Genomic DNA, 15,807 nt, shown 5'->3' on the forward strand with positions numbered 1-15,807 from the left:
AATTAACCTAACCCTGATATGCAATCCTAGTTTCAACAAAAGTTTATTATCCAATTCCATGATGACAACTGCAAATGGGATGAAGTAATGCTACTGCTGTAGCTTAGCACATCTGGAAACACTTGCAATGTTATAAAGAATTTTCTAACTTAATATAGGGGTATCAAAGATACAGAATTTTAACTATATAGGTTGAAATCTACAGAGACGGACAGAAGTAGATAGTTTTCATTTCTAGATCCTGGTGTCTCCAAAATAGGATTTCGTTTTGAATTTTCATGCTCAAATATATCCTTTTTTTCCCCTACACAAATCAACTATATAACCTTTTATAAGATATCTGTAGCATGCGAGCTTTTCCATTCTTTGAAGATTAAGTACATTTTCCTGCTTTGTTTTGTAAAGAAAGTTCTATTTCCAACTTTCATAAAGATAACTTTTTATGACTAATTAAATAAAAATATGTAATAAAAGGGCCAAGTTTACTGATTAAGGGACTTAATTGCCATAAAGATACAGTTCAATTTTAGAAACGCTCCAAAGACTGGCCAAAGGGAAGTGAGGAGGAGTGAAGCAGCAAGCTATTGGAGCTGACAACAGTGAGAGGACTCTCTCCTCATTCCAGCCTTCTCTGAGGTTATCAGCTAAGTGATGAACATATGCTAGTTCTCCTACTCCCATGCCTTTTTTTATTGTAGCTGGTTTATGTTTCTAAAGAAAGTAAGAACACCATAGTTTCCTTCTAGTACAGCATATCAAAGCAGTAGGCAAGGTGATGCAAGGTTACCAAGTTAATAATAAGAGAGGCAAAAAAGGTGTAAGCAAAGAATACAATGCACATGCAAAGCACATAAAAATGAGGGCATCAATCAGTATTTCTCCTCCAGATCACTGATACAGACAGTAAACAAGGCACATCCTAGCATGGACCATGGGTGTATGCTCATCAAGTTTTCATGACATCAAACTGGGAGGACCAGTTGACACATTCAGGGATAGGGCTGTCATTCAGTAGATCCAGACAGACTGCGGGAATGGGCCAACAGGAACCTCATGCAATTGAAAAGGGACAAACAAAGAGCCCTGTGCCTGGGAGGCAAACCCCTGGCTGAAACACAAGCCTCTGCCAAAAAACACCCAGGGCTCATATCAGTTAGCAAGCAGAGTGCTGAGGCAGCAGAGAGGACCACCAGCACCCTGGGTTGTAGTAACAGGAGCCCAGCCAACTGATCAAGCGAAGCGATCACTCCACCACTGGCCAGCACCCATGGGGCAACATCAAGATACTGCATCCAGTCTTGGCTCTCCCAGTCCAGGGCTGATATTGACAAAACAGAGTAAGTTCAGCAGAAGGCAATAAAGGGAGCTGGAGCACCTGCCCTGTGGGAGAGGCTGAGGGAACAGGGCTGGCTCAGTCTCAGCTCTGGGAGGGCTCAACAGCAGCCCCACCACCATCTGTGAGGAGGTCATCAAAGGGAGAAAACCAGGCTGCTCCCAGCAACACACAGTGGGAGGACACTACACAAAAACTGAAACAAGACTGGTCCCACTGGATGTAAGGAAAAGCTATTCCACAATGAAGCCAGGCCTGAACAGTCTGCTCCTGACCTCTTGAGCTGGTCCAGCTCACAGCAGGAGCTCAAGCTAGAGAGTTCCTGAGTTCCCTTTCTGCCCAGATTGTTCTGTGATCTCTGAAGTGCTGCCCTGAGGAAACACACATCCCACAAGAGAGCTCTGAAGCACAAGTTTAGTAACTCCATAAATGAAGTTATGGATTGTGTGCATTGACAGTTGGAAGAATAATACCTAAAGCGATTGGTAAGGTATAGCCAAGTTTCTCAGTAAGACAGGGAAGTTTAACTATTGCATCTAATGTTATAAACCGTTTTCTTCAGTTTATATAGTTCAGAAGTTCCTTTCCATGCAACCCATAAACCACAGTCATGCAACCCAGATCTAAGTCTCACTTGTGAATCCATTTTGTGCAAAAACAAAGAATCCAAAGAAGATGTACTATCTATATGAGGGAAGATGGCCAGGTGTCAAAGTTTTCTTCCATAAAGGAGTTGAACTTTACAATATAAGAATCAATTTCTCATTGAGATGAATTTTTTAAAAGGCTTTAGAAAACTGAACATAATAAAAAGGCTTTTGTATGGAAGTTAGCTATGGTAGCTGTTTTATTCTAGAAAGCCTGAGAACTTGGACCCCTCTCTGTCCCAGCATCTATACCTGCAAGTAGAAATGTCATGTTATAAATGGAGGAAGTGTCAGCACTAATGGATATGAACTTCCTTATGTAGCCTTGGACAGAAAGGTACAAAAGCAGAGGGAGAACTTTAACAAAACTCAATAGCCTGGACAATGGCAGTAAGAGACAGTCCAACCATCTCTTTAGACGGGCAGCATATACCTCCACTTTTGCAATACTCGAGCGTATACATAACTAATGAATCAATTCATCCCAAACCTAAGAATCTTCTGCAACAATTAACACAATATTTTCTTCACCTTATAACTTCTTATACTCTACTATGCATTGTTAATCACCTATCACATTCCACCCCAGAGCTATTTCGCAATGAGATTTGCATATTAAGTCCTGCTAGTTCCAGCACCATAAATTGGAGATTATTACAACCTCCAGGATGAAAGCTTTTATATTAGAAGCACAGTATTATTAGTATGTAGTTGATTAAAGTATTTGCATTATGAAACACTTCAGACATGCTATAATCATGCTAAAAGGCACCGCACAGCATATCCTACAACACAGAATATATATAACAGAAATTATTATACAGTACCTGCTAAAACCCTTTTAACTTTAAAAAAAGCAATGCACTCTCTTTAAAAGAAAAATGCTGGTGACATTTCCTGGCGAGTGGCATGCACAGGGAAGAAGGGTGGGAAGGAAAGGGGTCATTAAGTAACTTTCAGGATCAGGAGAATCACCCCATAGCATCCATTTGCAAAGTAACACAGACTATCAAGAAAAAATTATTACAAATTTGAAAGAATGCTATGGAAACCAAGACCATAAATGCAATTAACTTATCTTTCAGAGCTGTAACATAGTTTAAACTTACTCCAACAGCCAAATGATTGGGGGATTGGTAATATTGATCATTCAAATAGGTTCACAAACATGTTGAAGCTTGGCTCCCAGACCACTGTTATATCACATTCCATTTAAAAAGAAAATTTTAAAAATCACACCATATTAAACAACTCAGACTTCATGAACTAAGGAAAGGCTCAGAATGATGCTCTGCTTTCAGTTGGACTATAGAGGGGAGCAAAAGAATGAGTTATGAATCCCATAGGCAAAGTAAATTTTCACACAGGTTTCTGTATATGTATCTTTACAAAATTAACATTTAACCTTTAAAGCCATAGCTGGAGTTTAAAGACTGATGCAAAATTAGTCTTTCACTCAGTGTATTTCTTTTCTAGTTGTCAGTTCTATTTGCTTACTCTGCAGAGAGGCATGTTTCTACTCCTAGCACTACAGCTGTAGAAGTAATACGCTAAACTTTCATGATGTTCTGTGTTTTCTCAAATCTGCAAGCGAATAAAAGGAAACATCATTAACAACTAAAAGGATGACAATGATTGCAGCTTATTTTCTGCAAATTATATAATGAATGAGTTGAGCTAATGCATTAAAATGAGTATAAATATGGATCGCTACCATGTCATTTTGCATCATCATTTACCTGTCTATTGCTATGCTTCATTCAGTTATGATACTCTATTCAGCAGTTTTAAATTCAGAATAATTGAAACCTTTGAAAAATATGTTAAGCCTTGAGAAAGTCTAAAACAAATAGAGATTTATACAGTTTTCCTAACACAGATTTAAATACTACAGGAGGGCCCACACATATTAAGGTCGTGAAGCTACAGACAAGATGCAAGAATGGGAAGATAAGAAGGCCAAAGCTCTTGTTATCAAACAACTCTCAGTGATAGTGAATCAGTACTATCACTTAATTCTAAAGAAGTGCAACACTGTTTCATGACTCCGTAAAATGAAATGACTCCTGACTTCATAAGGCATGAAACCTTTCTTTCCCAACGCACCATCAGTTACAGGGAAGCAGGCCTTGTACCTAGGAAGAAGTACACATGCTCCCTTCAACCCCACAGGAAGGTCATGAGCACAGCTGCACTTCAGCATCCACCTAAGCAGATAAGCTCTCTAGCAAGTCCTGCAGTTATAAACATAAAATTATAGGTAAGGCATGAGATGCAATGCATCCTGGGCAAGTAAATATCTCCACTGCCGAGTCTGGAGTCAGAGAAAAGGTGACTGTACTACCCAAGCTACAGAGTTGCCTCCAAAGCCCTATTCTCCACCTAGAACCCAAGATCTCATGACCAAGCACTCAAGCATTGCTAGAAACAGAGCAATGGGACCTTACCACCCAAACATAGGAGTCACTAACAGGCACAGACAGCCAGTTTAACACACTGAAGACAAAAACTAGTGTAAACAGCAGTCAAACTGGCCCAACAGTTGAATCCTTCACTACAAAACACCAGCCATGGGAAGAAGGCTCAGAAGGTCAAGTATCCTTCTTCCACCAGCCGAAAATAAATGCCTCCTTATTACAAAAAGTGGGATTTTTTTCTTTTCTTTTTTTTTTTTAAGTTTTTTTATCTTGCAAATGTAAGAAGTGAAATCTCCTCTAACAGATCAGAGGCAACAGCCACTGCCCTGCCAGCAGATGAACAAAGGAGAGGTGACACAATGGCCACAAAGGGCCTTCACAGTTGAACACAATAAAGAATAGGCAGCTCTAAAAAATACCCTGACAAATATCATAATATCTTGGCAGTAACATTTGTGTCTCAGACATTCCACAAAGGTGTCTTTTGGGAAAGACAACCTTTTTCTAGATCAGCATGACGAACCATGCACAGAACTGAGAAGTGGCAAGAATGAATGAACAGGGGTTTTACAGTGCAAACGTACAGAACAGATGGATCCCCAGGATGTCACACAGAAAACACACATAACATTTAGAAACAGCTTGCAGGGAAAGGACCTAAACTGAAGACCTAGCTGAAGACAGCATGGAGATACTAAATTCAAATACTAAATGAGCAATGTTCAGTAGTGACAAGTATATAACACTTTCTATTTTGAAAATATGCCATTCAAAGTGACCGTGAAGGTGCTTTTAAAAACACAAATCAACACATGGATGAAATAAAAAGGTGATCAAGGCACAGAAGCAGTATAAAAGAGAAATATCTGATGTTTTAAAAATTCAGGATTCAGAATTTCAAATAAGAGACAAGAACTATAAACAGTATCTTTGTAGCTTGATGGCCAGCTGAGTTATAAATAAAAAAAGAACGTAACAATTGGTGGGTTTTAACCATACTTCCATAACTCAAGTTATATCACCAATAATGACTAGCCATCCACCCAGAAAGGACAGCACTACCTATAATCAAATAATATACCCAATACGTATACAAGAAACTATGTTTCAGTGACTGGAAGGTGGGTTTCTTTTGCCATTTACATTAATGATGCCCTGCCCAAGAAAAGGGTCAAGAGGTGGTTCCTCGGCCTTCAAGCTATTGCCGCAGAGATGTGAAAGATTTTAATACATAATTTTTAATTTGCTCTTTATGAACAAATTTGACAGCAATCTAAGGCTCACTGTTAACACCAAATACATCAGAAGTCTTTTTCATACTTTGCCAACCACAGACTGTAAGTCAGAAAGGTATGTATGAGGTTGTACATTTCTAAAAGCCCTTTTAGCAAGAGGTATTTCCTTAAAAGCATAGTTATTTACACCAATTAAAACACTGACACCTTTAAAAATCTCGGCATTTCTCTGTTTTGGGGCAGGAAGAAGTCTGTTTTGCCTTTCTTGGTTATTAGTTCTGCTGTAACCCTGTAATTTTTGGGAGCGACTAGGGAACAGTTTTTTCTTTAAACTTTTCAGAGAAGATGCCCATTTCTAACACATGAAAACTTTCACACTGACTTTAATTTTTTATAGGAAGTGTTCAGCTGAAATTATATTTAGAGGCAAATTTCCTCTGGCACTGTATCGAGCTTCCTCCTCTATCAAAGAAGCTTTCTTTGATGGCCTGTTACTCCTCAGAATCAATAAACACCCAGTTAAAAGCTGCCAATATTTAATTAGGTCCACACTAAGTTTCCCAGCTTGTTAGCAGGGCTTCCCATCAAACTTCAGGAAGGAAGTTCTTCCTGTAAACACAAAGCTCCAAATAGACCAAAAGCGCTCTTCACCTGCTTAGGGTCTATGACCAAAAAACATCGTGAGGCACACTTTACACTGAGAAAGTTGGCGGTATGCATACTGATGTACTTTCTTCCCCTCTTGTTAACTTTCATTCTTGTAGCAATGCTTCCTTGCATGGCAGGTGAAGAAAGCATGCCACGGTTTCCGATAAAACACCCTTCCACAGACGTGCTACACGGACAGCATGCTTTGAAAGAAACACCTGAAAGACACGTCAGATAAAACACGCTGGTTTCCCCTTCCCGTGAGCGCCTTCTGCATGGCACGGTGCGGAATTCGAAGCGCTGCCTTCCCACCGCCGCCGTGACTCAACCCTTTTGGGTGCATCCTTCAGCCGAGAGCCAGAGACGGACTCCCCGAGCCATGATGACTGACACCGGCCCTTCCCTTTACCATCACCTCTCCGACGTCTTCCACCGGAGCCACCAGCGAACTTCAAGGCGACTAGTACCGCCGCAGCGATACGCGAGGATTTGGGATAGAAGGGCTTCATAAACGAGTGTCACAAGTTGGCTTTACACAGCAGGCAGAGCTGCCGGAAAAGCCGGTTCCTAACATAAGGGACACCGCTGGCCGGTGGCTGCCGGAATGGCTTTCGGCGTTGGAAGCTCGTTTGCCTGCTGGTCATGGGGCAATCACCCCAGGTCACCGCGGCGGATCTCCCCAGGCGGGGCTTCACTGAACATGCCCGAAGCGCGGCCAGCCCGGAGCCGCCGCGACGAGCGAAGGTGGCGGGAGAGGCGCCGCCGCACTGCAAGAAAGAGCCACGCCGGGGCAGGGCCGCCCCCCGCCCCACCGGTAGGCCCCTCGCCCGACCCGGGGGACCCACCCGCTGCCGGCACCCCCGCGCAGCCCGGGGGACGCGCACAGCGGGCCCGGCCCACACCGTCGGGGCTCGGGCCGTCCCCCGCTTCGCGGCGAGGAGGAGGCGGCGGAGAAGCCCACGGCCCTGCAGCCGTCACGGGCCTATCACCTCCGCAGCGCCGTAGGACGGGAGAGGACGAACCGGGCCGAGCCGGTGACTCCGGCCCCGCCGCGGGGAGCCCAGCCCCGAGCGCTGCCGGCACCAGGAAGTGGCACCTCCCCGCCACGCCACGCCACGACAGGGCAGGGCACGCCGCCCTTACCGCCGCCAACCGGGGAAGGTCTCGCTGCCTTACCCGCTGCAGAATTCGCCTTAACATGGTGGCAGAGCCTGGATGTCGCCGGGCGGCCGCGGCCAGGCCGAGGGGGAAGCTGCGGGGCCCCGCACAGCACCGCCCTCGGCCCGCAGGATCCCGGCACGGCCCGCTCGCCCCGTGACAGCCGCCGCGGAGGCGGGGCAGCCTCCTCACCGCCCCGCCCCGGGGAGGGACGGGCACGGGGGACCGGGGTTGTCACCGCCCACCCGCGGGGAGCGGAACGGGAGTAGGGAAAACGGGTGAAAAAGGGCCGGAGCTGCCGGGCGGAGGATTCCAGGTCGGCGGGGCTGATCATAGGGATGGGGTGGCTGTGGCGGCGCAGCGTCTGCGCCTCTCTCTGTTCCGCGGGGCCCGGGCCAGACTCCTTCCATGAGCGGCGGGCCCATCACCGCGGCTGTCGGTGCGCCTCCTGTTTTCCGCCGGTGTCTGTGGCACCCGGGACGCGGCCCGGTTGCCAAAGGAGAAGCGGAGAGGGCGGTGTCACCCCTCCTGCCCTCGCCCGCTGCCCGCTCGGCCTGCAGAGCCCGCGCAGGCCGCCGGTGAGGGAGCAGCCGCGTTCACGGTTCGCCGCAGCACAGCCTCGCCCTCAGAGGCTGCCGCGGCAGCTGCAGAGCCCCTCGCAGCAGTGATTGCTCCGGAATCGGGTCCTGGGCAGGGGAAGGAAACGAGCTGTAGATTAAACTTGCAGGTGAGGCCTCCCGCGTGAGGCAGAGCGCAAACGCAGCTCCGCGTTACTTTGCTGGTCGTGAGGTATTGAAAGCGCTCAGGAATGCACGTTAGAGTACGGCTGAAACATACTGATTTGCATAGTGAACTGGAAATTTAATTCTGAAGGAGCAAGCTGCTTCCTGCGAGCCCTGAGCTGAAAAGGCGACCTTGTGGCATAGAATCATAGAATCGTTAGGGTTGGAAAGGACCTTAAGATCATCAAGTTCCAGCCCCCCTGCCATGGGCAGGGACACCTCACACTAAACCATCTCACCCATGGCTCTGTCCAGCCTGGTCTTAAACACTACCAGGGATGGAGCATTCACAACTTCCTTGGGCAAACCATTCCAGTGCTTCACCACCTTTACAGGAAACAATTTCTTCCTTATATCCAATCTAAACCTCCCCTGTTTAAGTTTTAACCCATTACCCCTTGTCCTGTCACTACAGTCCCTAATGAAGAGTCCCTCTCCAGCATCCCTATAGCCCCCCTTCAGATACTGGAAGGCTGCTATGAGGTCTCCACGCAGCCTTCTCTTCTCCAGGCTGAACAGCCCCAACTTCCTCAGCCTCTCTTCATACAGGAGGTGCTCCAGTCCCCTGATCATCCTCGTGGCCCTCCTCTGGACTTGTTCCAACAGTTCCATGTCCTTTTTATGTTGAGGACAACAGAACTGCACACAATACTCCAGGTGAGGTCTCACAAGAGCAGAGCAGAGGGGCAGGATCACCTCCTTCAACCCCCTGGTCACACTCCTTTTGATGCAGCCCAGGATACGGTTGGCTTTCTGGGCTGCGAGCACACACTGAAGCCAGCTCATGTTCAGTTTCTCATTGACCAGCAATCCCTAGTCCTCTGCAGGGCTGTTCTGAATCTCTTCTCCACCCAACCTGTAGCTGTTACCTGTAGCATGACTCACTAGGTGTTCTTTAAATGTCAGAGAAAAACATTTGCTCACAAAAACACACACCTACCTTCAAAAAAAAAAAAACAACACACCCCCCCCCCCCCCCCAAAAAAAAAAAAAAAAAAAAGAAGTACAGCTCAAAAACATCAGTTAATCCAAGAAAGAATCTGTCTGGTGAAGCCCCACAAGATGTACAGCATTCAGCTCTGGACCCGCAACACAAGAGGGATGTGGACCTGTTGGAGTGAGTCCAGAGGAAGCCACAAAGATGATCTGAGGCCTGGAGCACCTCTCCTATGGAGACAGGCTGGGAGAGTTGGGCTTGTTCAGCCTGGAGAAGAGAAGGCTCTGGGGAGAACTTATAACAGTCTTCCAGTACCTAAAAGGGACCTAGAAGAAATCTTTGAGAGTGACTTTTTACAAGGGCATGCAGTGGCAGGGCAAGGGGGAAGGACTTTAAACTGAAAGAGGGTAAATTTAGATTAGACATTAGGAAGAAATTCTTCACTATAGGGTGGTGAGACACTGGTACAGTTTGCCCAGAGAAGCTGTGGCTGCCCCATCCCTGGCAGTGTTCAAGGCCAGGTTGGACAGGGCTTTGCGCAATCTGGTCTAGCGGAAGGTGTCCCTGCCTGTGGTAGGGGTGTTGGAACTAGATGATGTTTAAGGTCTCTTCCAACCCAAACTGTTCTATGGTTCTATGATCTGTAGGTCCTGAGGCAAAAACCCACATGAGATGTGGCGAGAGAGTTGTTAGAATACCAGTAGCTTCTGGAATACATAATTCAGTACACTCCAGTTCTCTGTTCTCTTCTAAAGCTGTAACTTTTACATATTGGATGCAAGAAAAAGTGTTATGAGTAAATAATAAACCTGTTCAATGACTAATTGTGCTGAGTAGAACAAATATCATAGGAGAGCACCGGCTGTGCTGTAAAGATGGAAGATGTTTTTCTATTCAAAGGCTGACATTTCTAAGTACTCTGAAATCCTCAGATTTAGCATGAGTTACAAGCACATGACAAGAAGGATTTGGCTGCAGCACCTTAAGGCTTGAGGCACAGCAGCATTATGTGATTGAACTTGGTTTGCTCCAGCTACAGGCTCCAGTGTGCTTCATGCCATGTCATTTAGTCAACAACTGGGGTGGGTCAGGAGTCCACACGCAGTTGGTGATTGCTTCAGCTGATGAGCACTGATGTCTTTGGCCACATCCATTAAACCATTTTCATTTATGTAAAATGTCCAGAGTACAAAATGGTGTTGAAATTTGGCAGTTAGGTTTGTTTCAGAATTTTGCACAGGTAATTAATTATAAGAATTGATTGGGTCTGTATGGCTGTGCAGTTAACTATCCAGGAAGGCTGTACATTTACTCTATAGACATTTACTCTAATCAAACTGACCACAGATTTTAATATCTCACTCTCTTTACTAGATAGTTCAACAATAGTGAGTGGCAGGCCAGATGATGAATTGCTGGAGTGTTCAACTTGCCATACCCATGTAACTTAAGCAGCCCATCCTTGCAACATATTTTTTATTCTCCTAGGTTATCCATTCCCAAATGCCCAGAGGAAAATAGGATCTGAGGATACTAGTTAAAAGTTTTACATCAGTTGAGGATTTTCTTAGACAAGTCTTGCAAGGAAATGCATGATCCTTTGTTTGTGTGGATTTTTGTGTGAACATATGCATCTGTCTCCCTGTCCACCCATCATTCCCTTAGTAACTTATGAATCCATCAGCCAATTTCAATCAAGTACAACAGAGACAGATAAAGCTTAAAGATATCAAGTTTCTACAAATTTAAACAGGCAGGCAGAGAGAGGAGAGAGACCCTATTGATTCCTGTCTGTAAAGGAAAGACTGCAGAGTGACTGCCTTTACTCAATTCCAGAGAATGCACATAAAAATTCACCCTGGGGAAGAAATCTAGGGTGAAGGGGGAGTTTAAATCAGTCCCATTTGCAGTGGAAGTCCTTGGTTTTAATTATTGTTTGTATGGTAATGCCTATGAATTCATAACGTGCTACTCTAATACTGAAATCTCAGGCTGATAGAGTATTAGGCTATATCCTCAGGCATGGAAGTTATAAATTTTCATTGCATCCAACTTTATAAACTCTGTGGGAGGTTTCATGACAGGGAGATTAAAAGGTGCCTTTCTGTGGAGTCCACTGGTAGCCATAAGTTTCAGACTACAGTCTTGATAGAGACTTTCCCACATCCAGCTGGAAGCAGGCACTTCATCCTCTGAACAGAAGCCAAAGGCTGAAAGTCTGAACTACATCAACTTCGTGCATACCTGCAGAAGTCAGTGTGCCCTTATTTCAGTAGAGAACTGAAATCAATCTTTTCACTGTATCAGCAGTATTGAGGATGGCCCAGCACCTCTCAGACCTTCTAACAGATAACTGCTTTTGTTTTCTCTTTTTAAAAAAAAAAAAGGTTATGCATATAGCCAAATAAAAGCAATGATTCCTGGACCATGGCTCACAGGATTCAGTGCCCTTGCAATCTTGTGCCATAAGTGAGGGCCACAAGGAACCCCCATCACTTGGTACAAAATGTCAGGGAAAATAACATGTGGTATGTCCACAGCATTTATGCTCACTTAGACTTGTGGCCTATATACTTGGTAAAGATTCTTGGCTACATGGTCCTACATGTTTCTAGTGTTTATATGGATGGTTATTTTCAGTCATGTTAAGTTCCTAACCCCAAACCTCTTGGTCACAAGCTCCTTGGGTTCATGATGTGCTGCACTGGAAAATTATCACATTTTTTCAAGTTGTTGCTTTTAAGAATCCTATTTATAAGGGGCATGAGCCTCTTCTTGGTTTTGATTTTTGTTTGATTTGGTTTTGTTTTTTTCCTAGCTCTTTAACTGTACATTTTTGACTGTCACCATATGCTGCTCATATACTTTCAGCAAGTAGCTTTCAAATTGACCCATGTCTTTTCCCAAGGCTCTCTCCTGTCAAGTTAAACTCTATGAAAAACAGTTGAATACAGTTTGTTTAAACTATTTGAATGTTAAAAACCATAATAACTAGCAGGTAAAAGTAATATCATGTTAAAAATCCACATCACAAACCATGGAACAGACAAAGAGAAATAATGAAGTTAAAAAGCATTAAGAAGGTGCCAACCATCTGTCTTCAAAGATTAAATAAACTCCCTTTTCTCCTCAGCCAAGCTCTTCCAACAAACCTGTGTTTGAGGTGTTGGAGCAAACTGGCTTCTTACACACAGTTTAATTATGAACACGCACACACACACACCCTGCCCCAAACCCCAAGAAATGATACATATGGAAATTACTGATCAAAAGAAGTATTTTATCTTAAAACACTTCACACAAGCACAGGAAATTTGTTACCTCTTGGAAATAGTTTATAATATTTGTACAACAACTACTGTGCATATTTATGAAATGGCAGCCAAGGAGTCACCACAGAGATTAAGATATGGCCGTCATCCACTGTTCGGTCCTCAATGATTTAGAAAACCTGCCTCCTGGAGCCTGGATTCTAAAATGATGGTAAAGTAGATGACATTTCATGAACAGTTAGTAAATTTATGACTAGAAAAAAAGAACAGAGCTATTATAAGAGAAAATTCTTAAGTTGTACAGCCTAAATTATAACATAGCTGAAAACATACATGTGGGATTTTTAAATTCCTCTAAGTAAGTGGCTTATTAGCATGTATTTCATGGAATATCATGGATTTGGGTATTCCTAAATCAAAGCAGCATTTCATCAACTGCCTACTTGGAATTATCATTTAAGAAGAACATGGCTGGACAAATTAAAGTCTGTGAAGGAAAAACTACCTTGAAGAAGAATGTTTCAGCTATTGATGCTCTTGTTCCTCAAAAATGTTTCAAACAAAACAAGCAGAGTGCAGTTCAGATTCATGGAGAGTTTTTTTCTCAGTCATTTTGCTGAGAAACTACAATTGAAACTCATCATTCTTGCAGGCAGCACCAAAAAGCATGATGAGACCAACAGCTGAAAACACTTGATAAAAGGGAAGTTCTTGGTGAAAGCAGTGATACGGAGAAGTAAGTGTTTGATGGTTGGGATGAGACATCAGTGAGACTCACAGTACGTCAAGAAAAAATCATTTAAAAAGTGACACATAAATGTTAATAGTCCAAAAGGTAGAAAAGATTGGAAACGAACATTTTGTTTAAATCTTTGTAGACTTATGAAGACACAAAGTAACAGAAGCATATGACAAAATTTGGAAGCTTTACAAAGTATAGATTTGGGAACAACTGCATCTTCAAATGAAGGCAGGGCTGCTTAGCAGCACATAGTGGGGGTACATGGACCTTGCCAGACACTGCTGAGGCAGGCAGCTGCCAGTCCCTCACTGACTGCCACCTGCATATATATAGGGTACATCTGCTCCACAACAGCCAAAGGAGAACTAAGATAGCCAATGAATAACAGCTAAAAGGCTTTTCAGAGTTCTCAAAATATGAAAATCTGTTACTGATTTTTCTATTTATGTAGGAATATACTTTAAAATTCGTGATGACTAAGTATTAAAATGACAGCACCTATCTTGCCTTCAAAAGAGTTTGATAGTTCAGATTGAACTCTTGGTATTTCATTACTTACAGTTTGGCTCCCCCTCAGCTTTATCAAGGGAAACAAATGTGTTTAGCCTTGCAAACATTTAGGGTGGTTTTAAACTAGTGTTAGCAAATCAAGATTATCCAGTAGCTTGGGCACTAGTCTAAGGCTTGAGAGACTGCATATAATTTTGCACACCACCCGAAACATCCTCTGAGTAACACAACACCTATAAAAAAAAGGAAATACTGGTACCTCTCAATTGCAAAAAGAAATTGGAATCTTGTGATGAAAAGCATTAAAAAGAGTCAAATAGTACTACTAATGTAAATTTATTGGCAATCAATTAGGTTGTAATAACCACATGATTTATAAGCAGTGAAAGAAATGTAGTTTCCCACAAAGAACATATCCTACGGCTTCACCTTTATAGAAACTCCATCTTCTGCCTCTTCAAGGCCAGTCAGGGCCTCCATCATGCAGGAAACAGGATGTGGTGTGCTCAGTCCAGAGCTGCACAGGAGCTCCTGTACATCAGCTTGGTTCACTGATCTTTTCAGTAGCATAAATGTGGATCTTTTACCTCTACCCAGTCATCAGTTTTGTCAGAAACCCAAGAAATAGAACTACCTTTGAGACATCTATGCCTCTTTCATTTCAGACTTAAACTGCCTCATGGGTTTGAAAGACACAAGAGGTCACCTGCTTCCCTCAGAAGCTAGGCAAAACCTATGGGTGGTTTTAGTCTATGTTTGAACTAGTTGTTCCTGACCCATTCCCTTCTCACTACAGAGAGAAATAGCAGCTTTTCAGTTCCTCACTCAAGGCACTAAAGAGGTTGGCTAGAACATCAGTACTTCACCCTGTGTGTGTTAGGGTGTGTTTGCTCAGCTACTTTAGAACCAGGCTGACTCTGTGATGACGTCTGTAACAAAGAGCTAACAACGGGAGGCCAGCTCCTGGGCTACGGAAAGCCTCTTTCAAGTCAGTGCACTTACTCGCATGAGTAACAAGTGTGTGTACTAATAAAGGTTGCATAGCTAGCATTAATACCAAGTACAAGGGCTCCAAGTCATGGCTTCTATCTAGTGTTACAGAACCTGAATGTTGTAAGATTTGCACAGCTTCACCCAGATAACCCTGATTAAAGGCAGAAATAATAGAATTATCTCTATTAGCAACAAAGAATTCCTCCAGTGACTGAATCACTGTGTAGAGTAAGTACGCTGTGTAGGTTTGCTGCTGGAGTAGCTGTAGAGACAGGGGCTGGAATTAGAGAAAGCCCAGCAACATGCAAGAGAACGTAAGTCATAAATATGTATGAGTTTGTGTAAAAAATAAACCTGGCATTAATATAACCAGACTCTGAGATGAAGATCTGCCACTGAGTCATGCAGAGTACTCTTTGCCAAATGTCTCAGCTAAGAAATTATTCTGCATAAAGTTGAAAGCCTGCTACAAAACAAACACTTTCCAATTCCACCCTAAAAAGCTGTGGTGATATCATGGCCATTCTGATCCCGTTACTCCAGAGACGTTAGCTCTTGCTGGCAAGTTTTGTAGGCACTTTCCAGTAAATGGCACAGAAAATGGGTAAAAAGGAACAAGAAAAAAGGGGATTGGTGGAATTCCACTGGCGGGTAAAATTCAAATATTTCCAAGAACACATTCTTTGAGGTTACTTATGTGCTCACATTGATACGTGCTAATATACATACGTAACTTCTTTTTCTCTGGATCTTAGACACGAGCTTATTCATCTCCATCAGTCTAGGCACTTTTGAGACTACTTTAAAGGTTTTTCAGCAAAATACTTACAATGCCAAACGAAGTAAGCAGGGGAACCCTTAGTTACGCAAGTTGTAGGGGATGTCAGTAGTACTGATTATTTAAATTAATCTTATTAGGAATCTCTTTGTTACAGCAGAAATGTAAGATAGATTTTTCCGTGTCATGTATGAAGATTTAGTGATAATAGAGTTATGGATGTTGTCTTAATCACCCTTATGCATAATTAAAAAAAAAGCTGAAGGCCTGTGAGTTTTTTTCTCCAACACAAATCTAGCCAAATAAAATAACAAGCTTTTTAACATATGAAGGTCCATACAGCACCAATTCAAAC

The 15,807-nt window shown here is 43.3% G+C and overlaps 1 protein-coding gene across 2 annotated transcripts in view; it reads right to left on the reverse strand.

Annotated features, from left to right (window-relative positions):
* Positions 1–7,629, reverse strand: part of EEA1 (early endosome antigen 1) — a 68,536-nt gene extending 60,907 nt beyond the window's left edge. The window contains exon 1 of one of the 2 annotated variants that reach the window (XM_057424605.1): positions 7,457–7,629. In XM_057424605.1, coding sequence (XP_057280588.1) covers positions 7,457–7,480 — 24 coding nt within the window. In that variant the 5' untranslated portion in view covers positions 7,481–7,629. The remainder of the gene's footprint in view (positions 1–7,456) is intronic. The other variant, XM_057424614.1, reaches the window with a different exon arrangement.
* Between the last annotated feature and the right edge of the window lie 8,178 nt (positions 7,630–15,807).

Source organism: Pezoporus wallicus, unplaced genomic scaffold (genome assembly GCF_028554395.1).
Source record: "Pezoporus wallicus isolate ANWC-B61680 ecotype Strahan unplaced genomic scaffold, APGP_CSIRO_Pwel_v1 scaffold_3294, whole genome shotgun sequence".
Lineage (NCBI taxonomy): Eukaryota > Metazoa > Chordata > Aves > Psittaciformes > Psittacidae > Pezoporus > Pezoporus wallicus.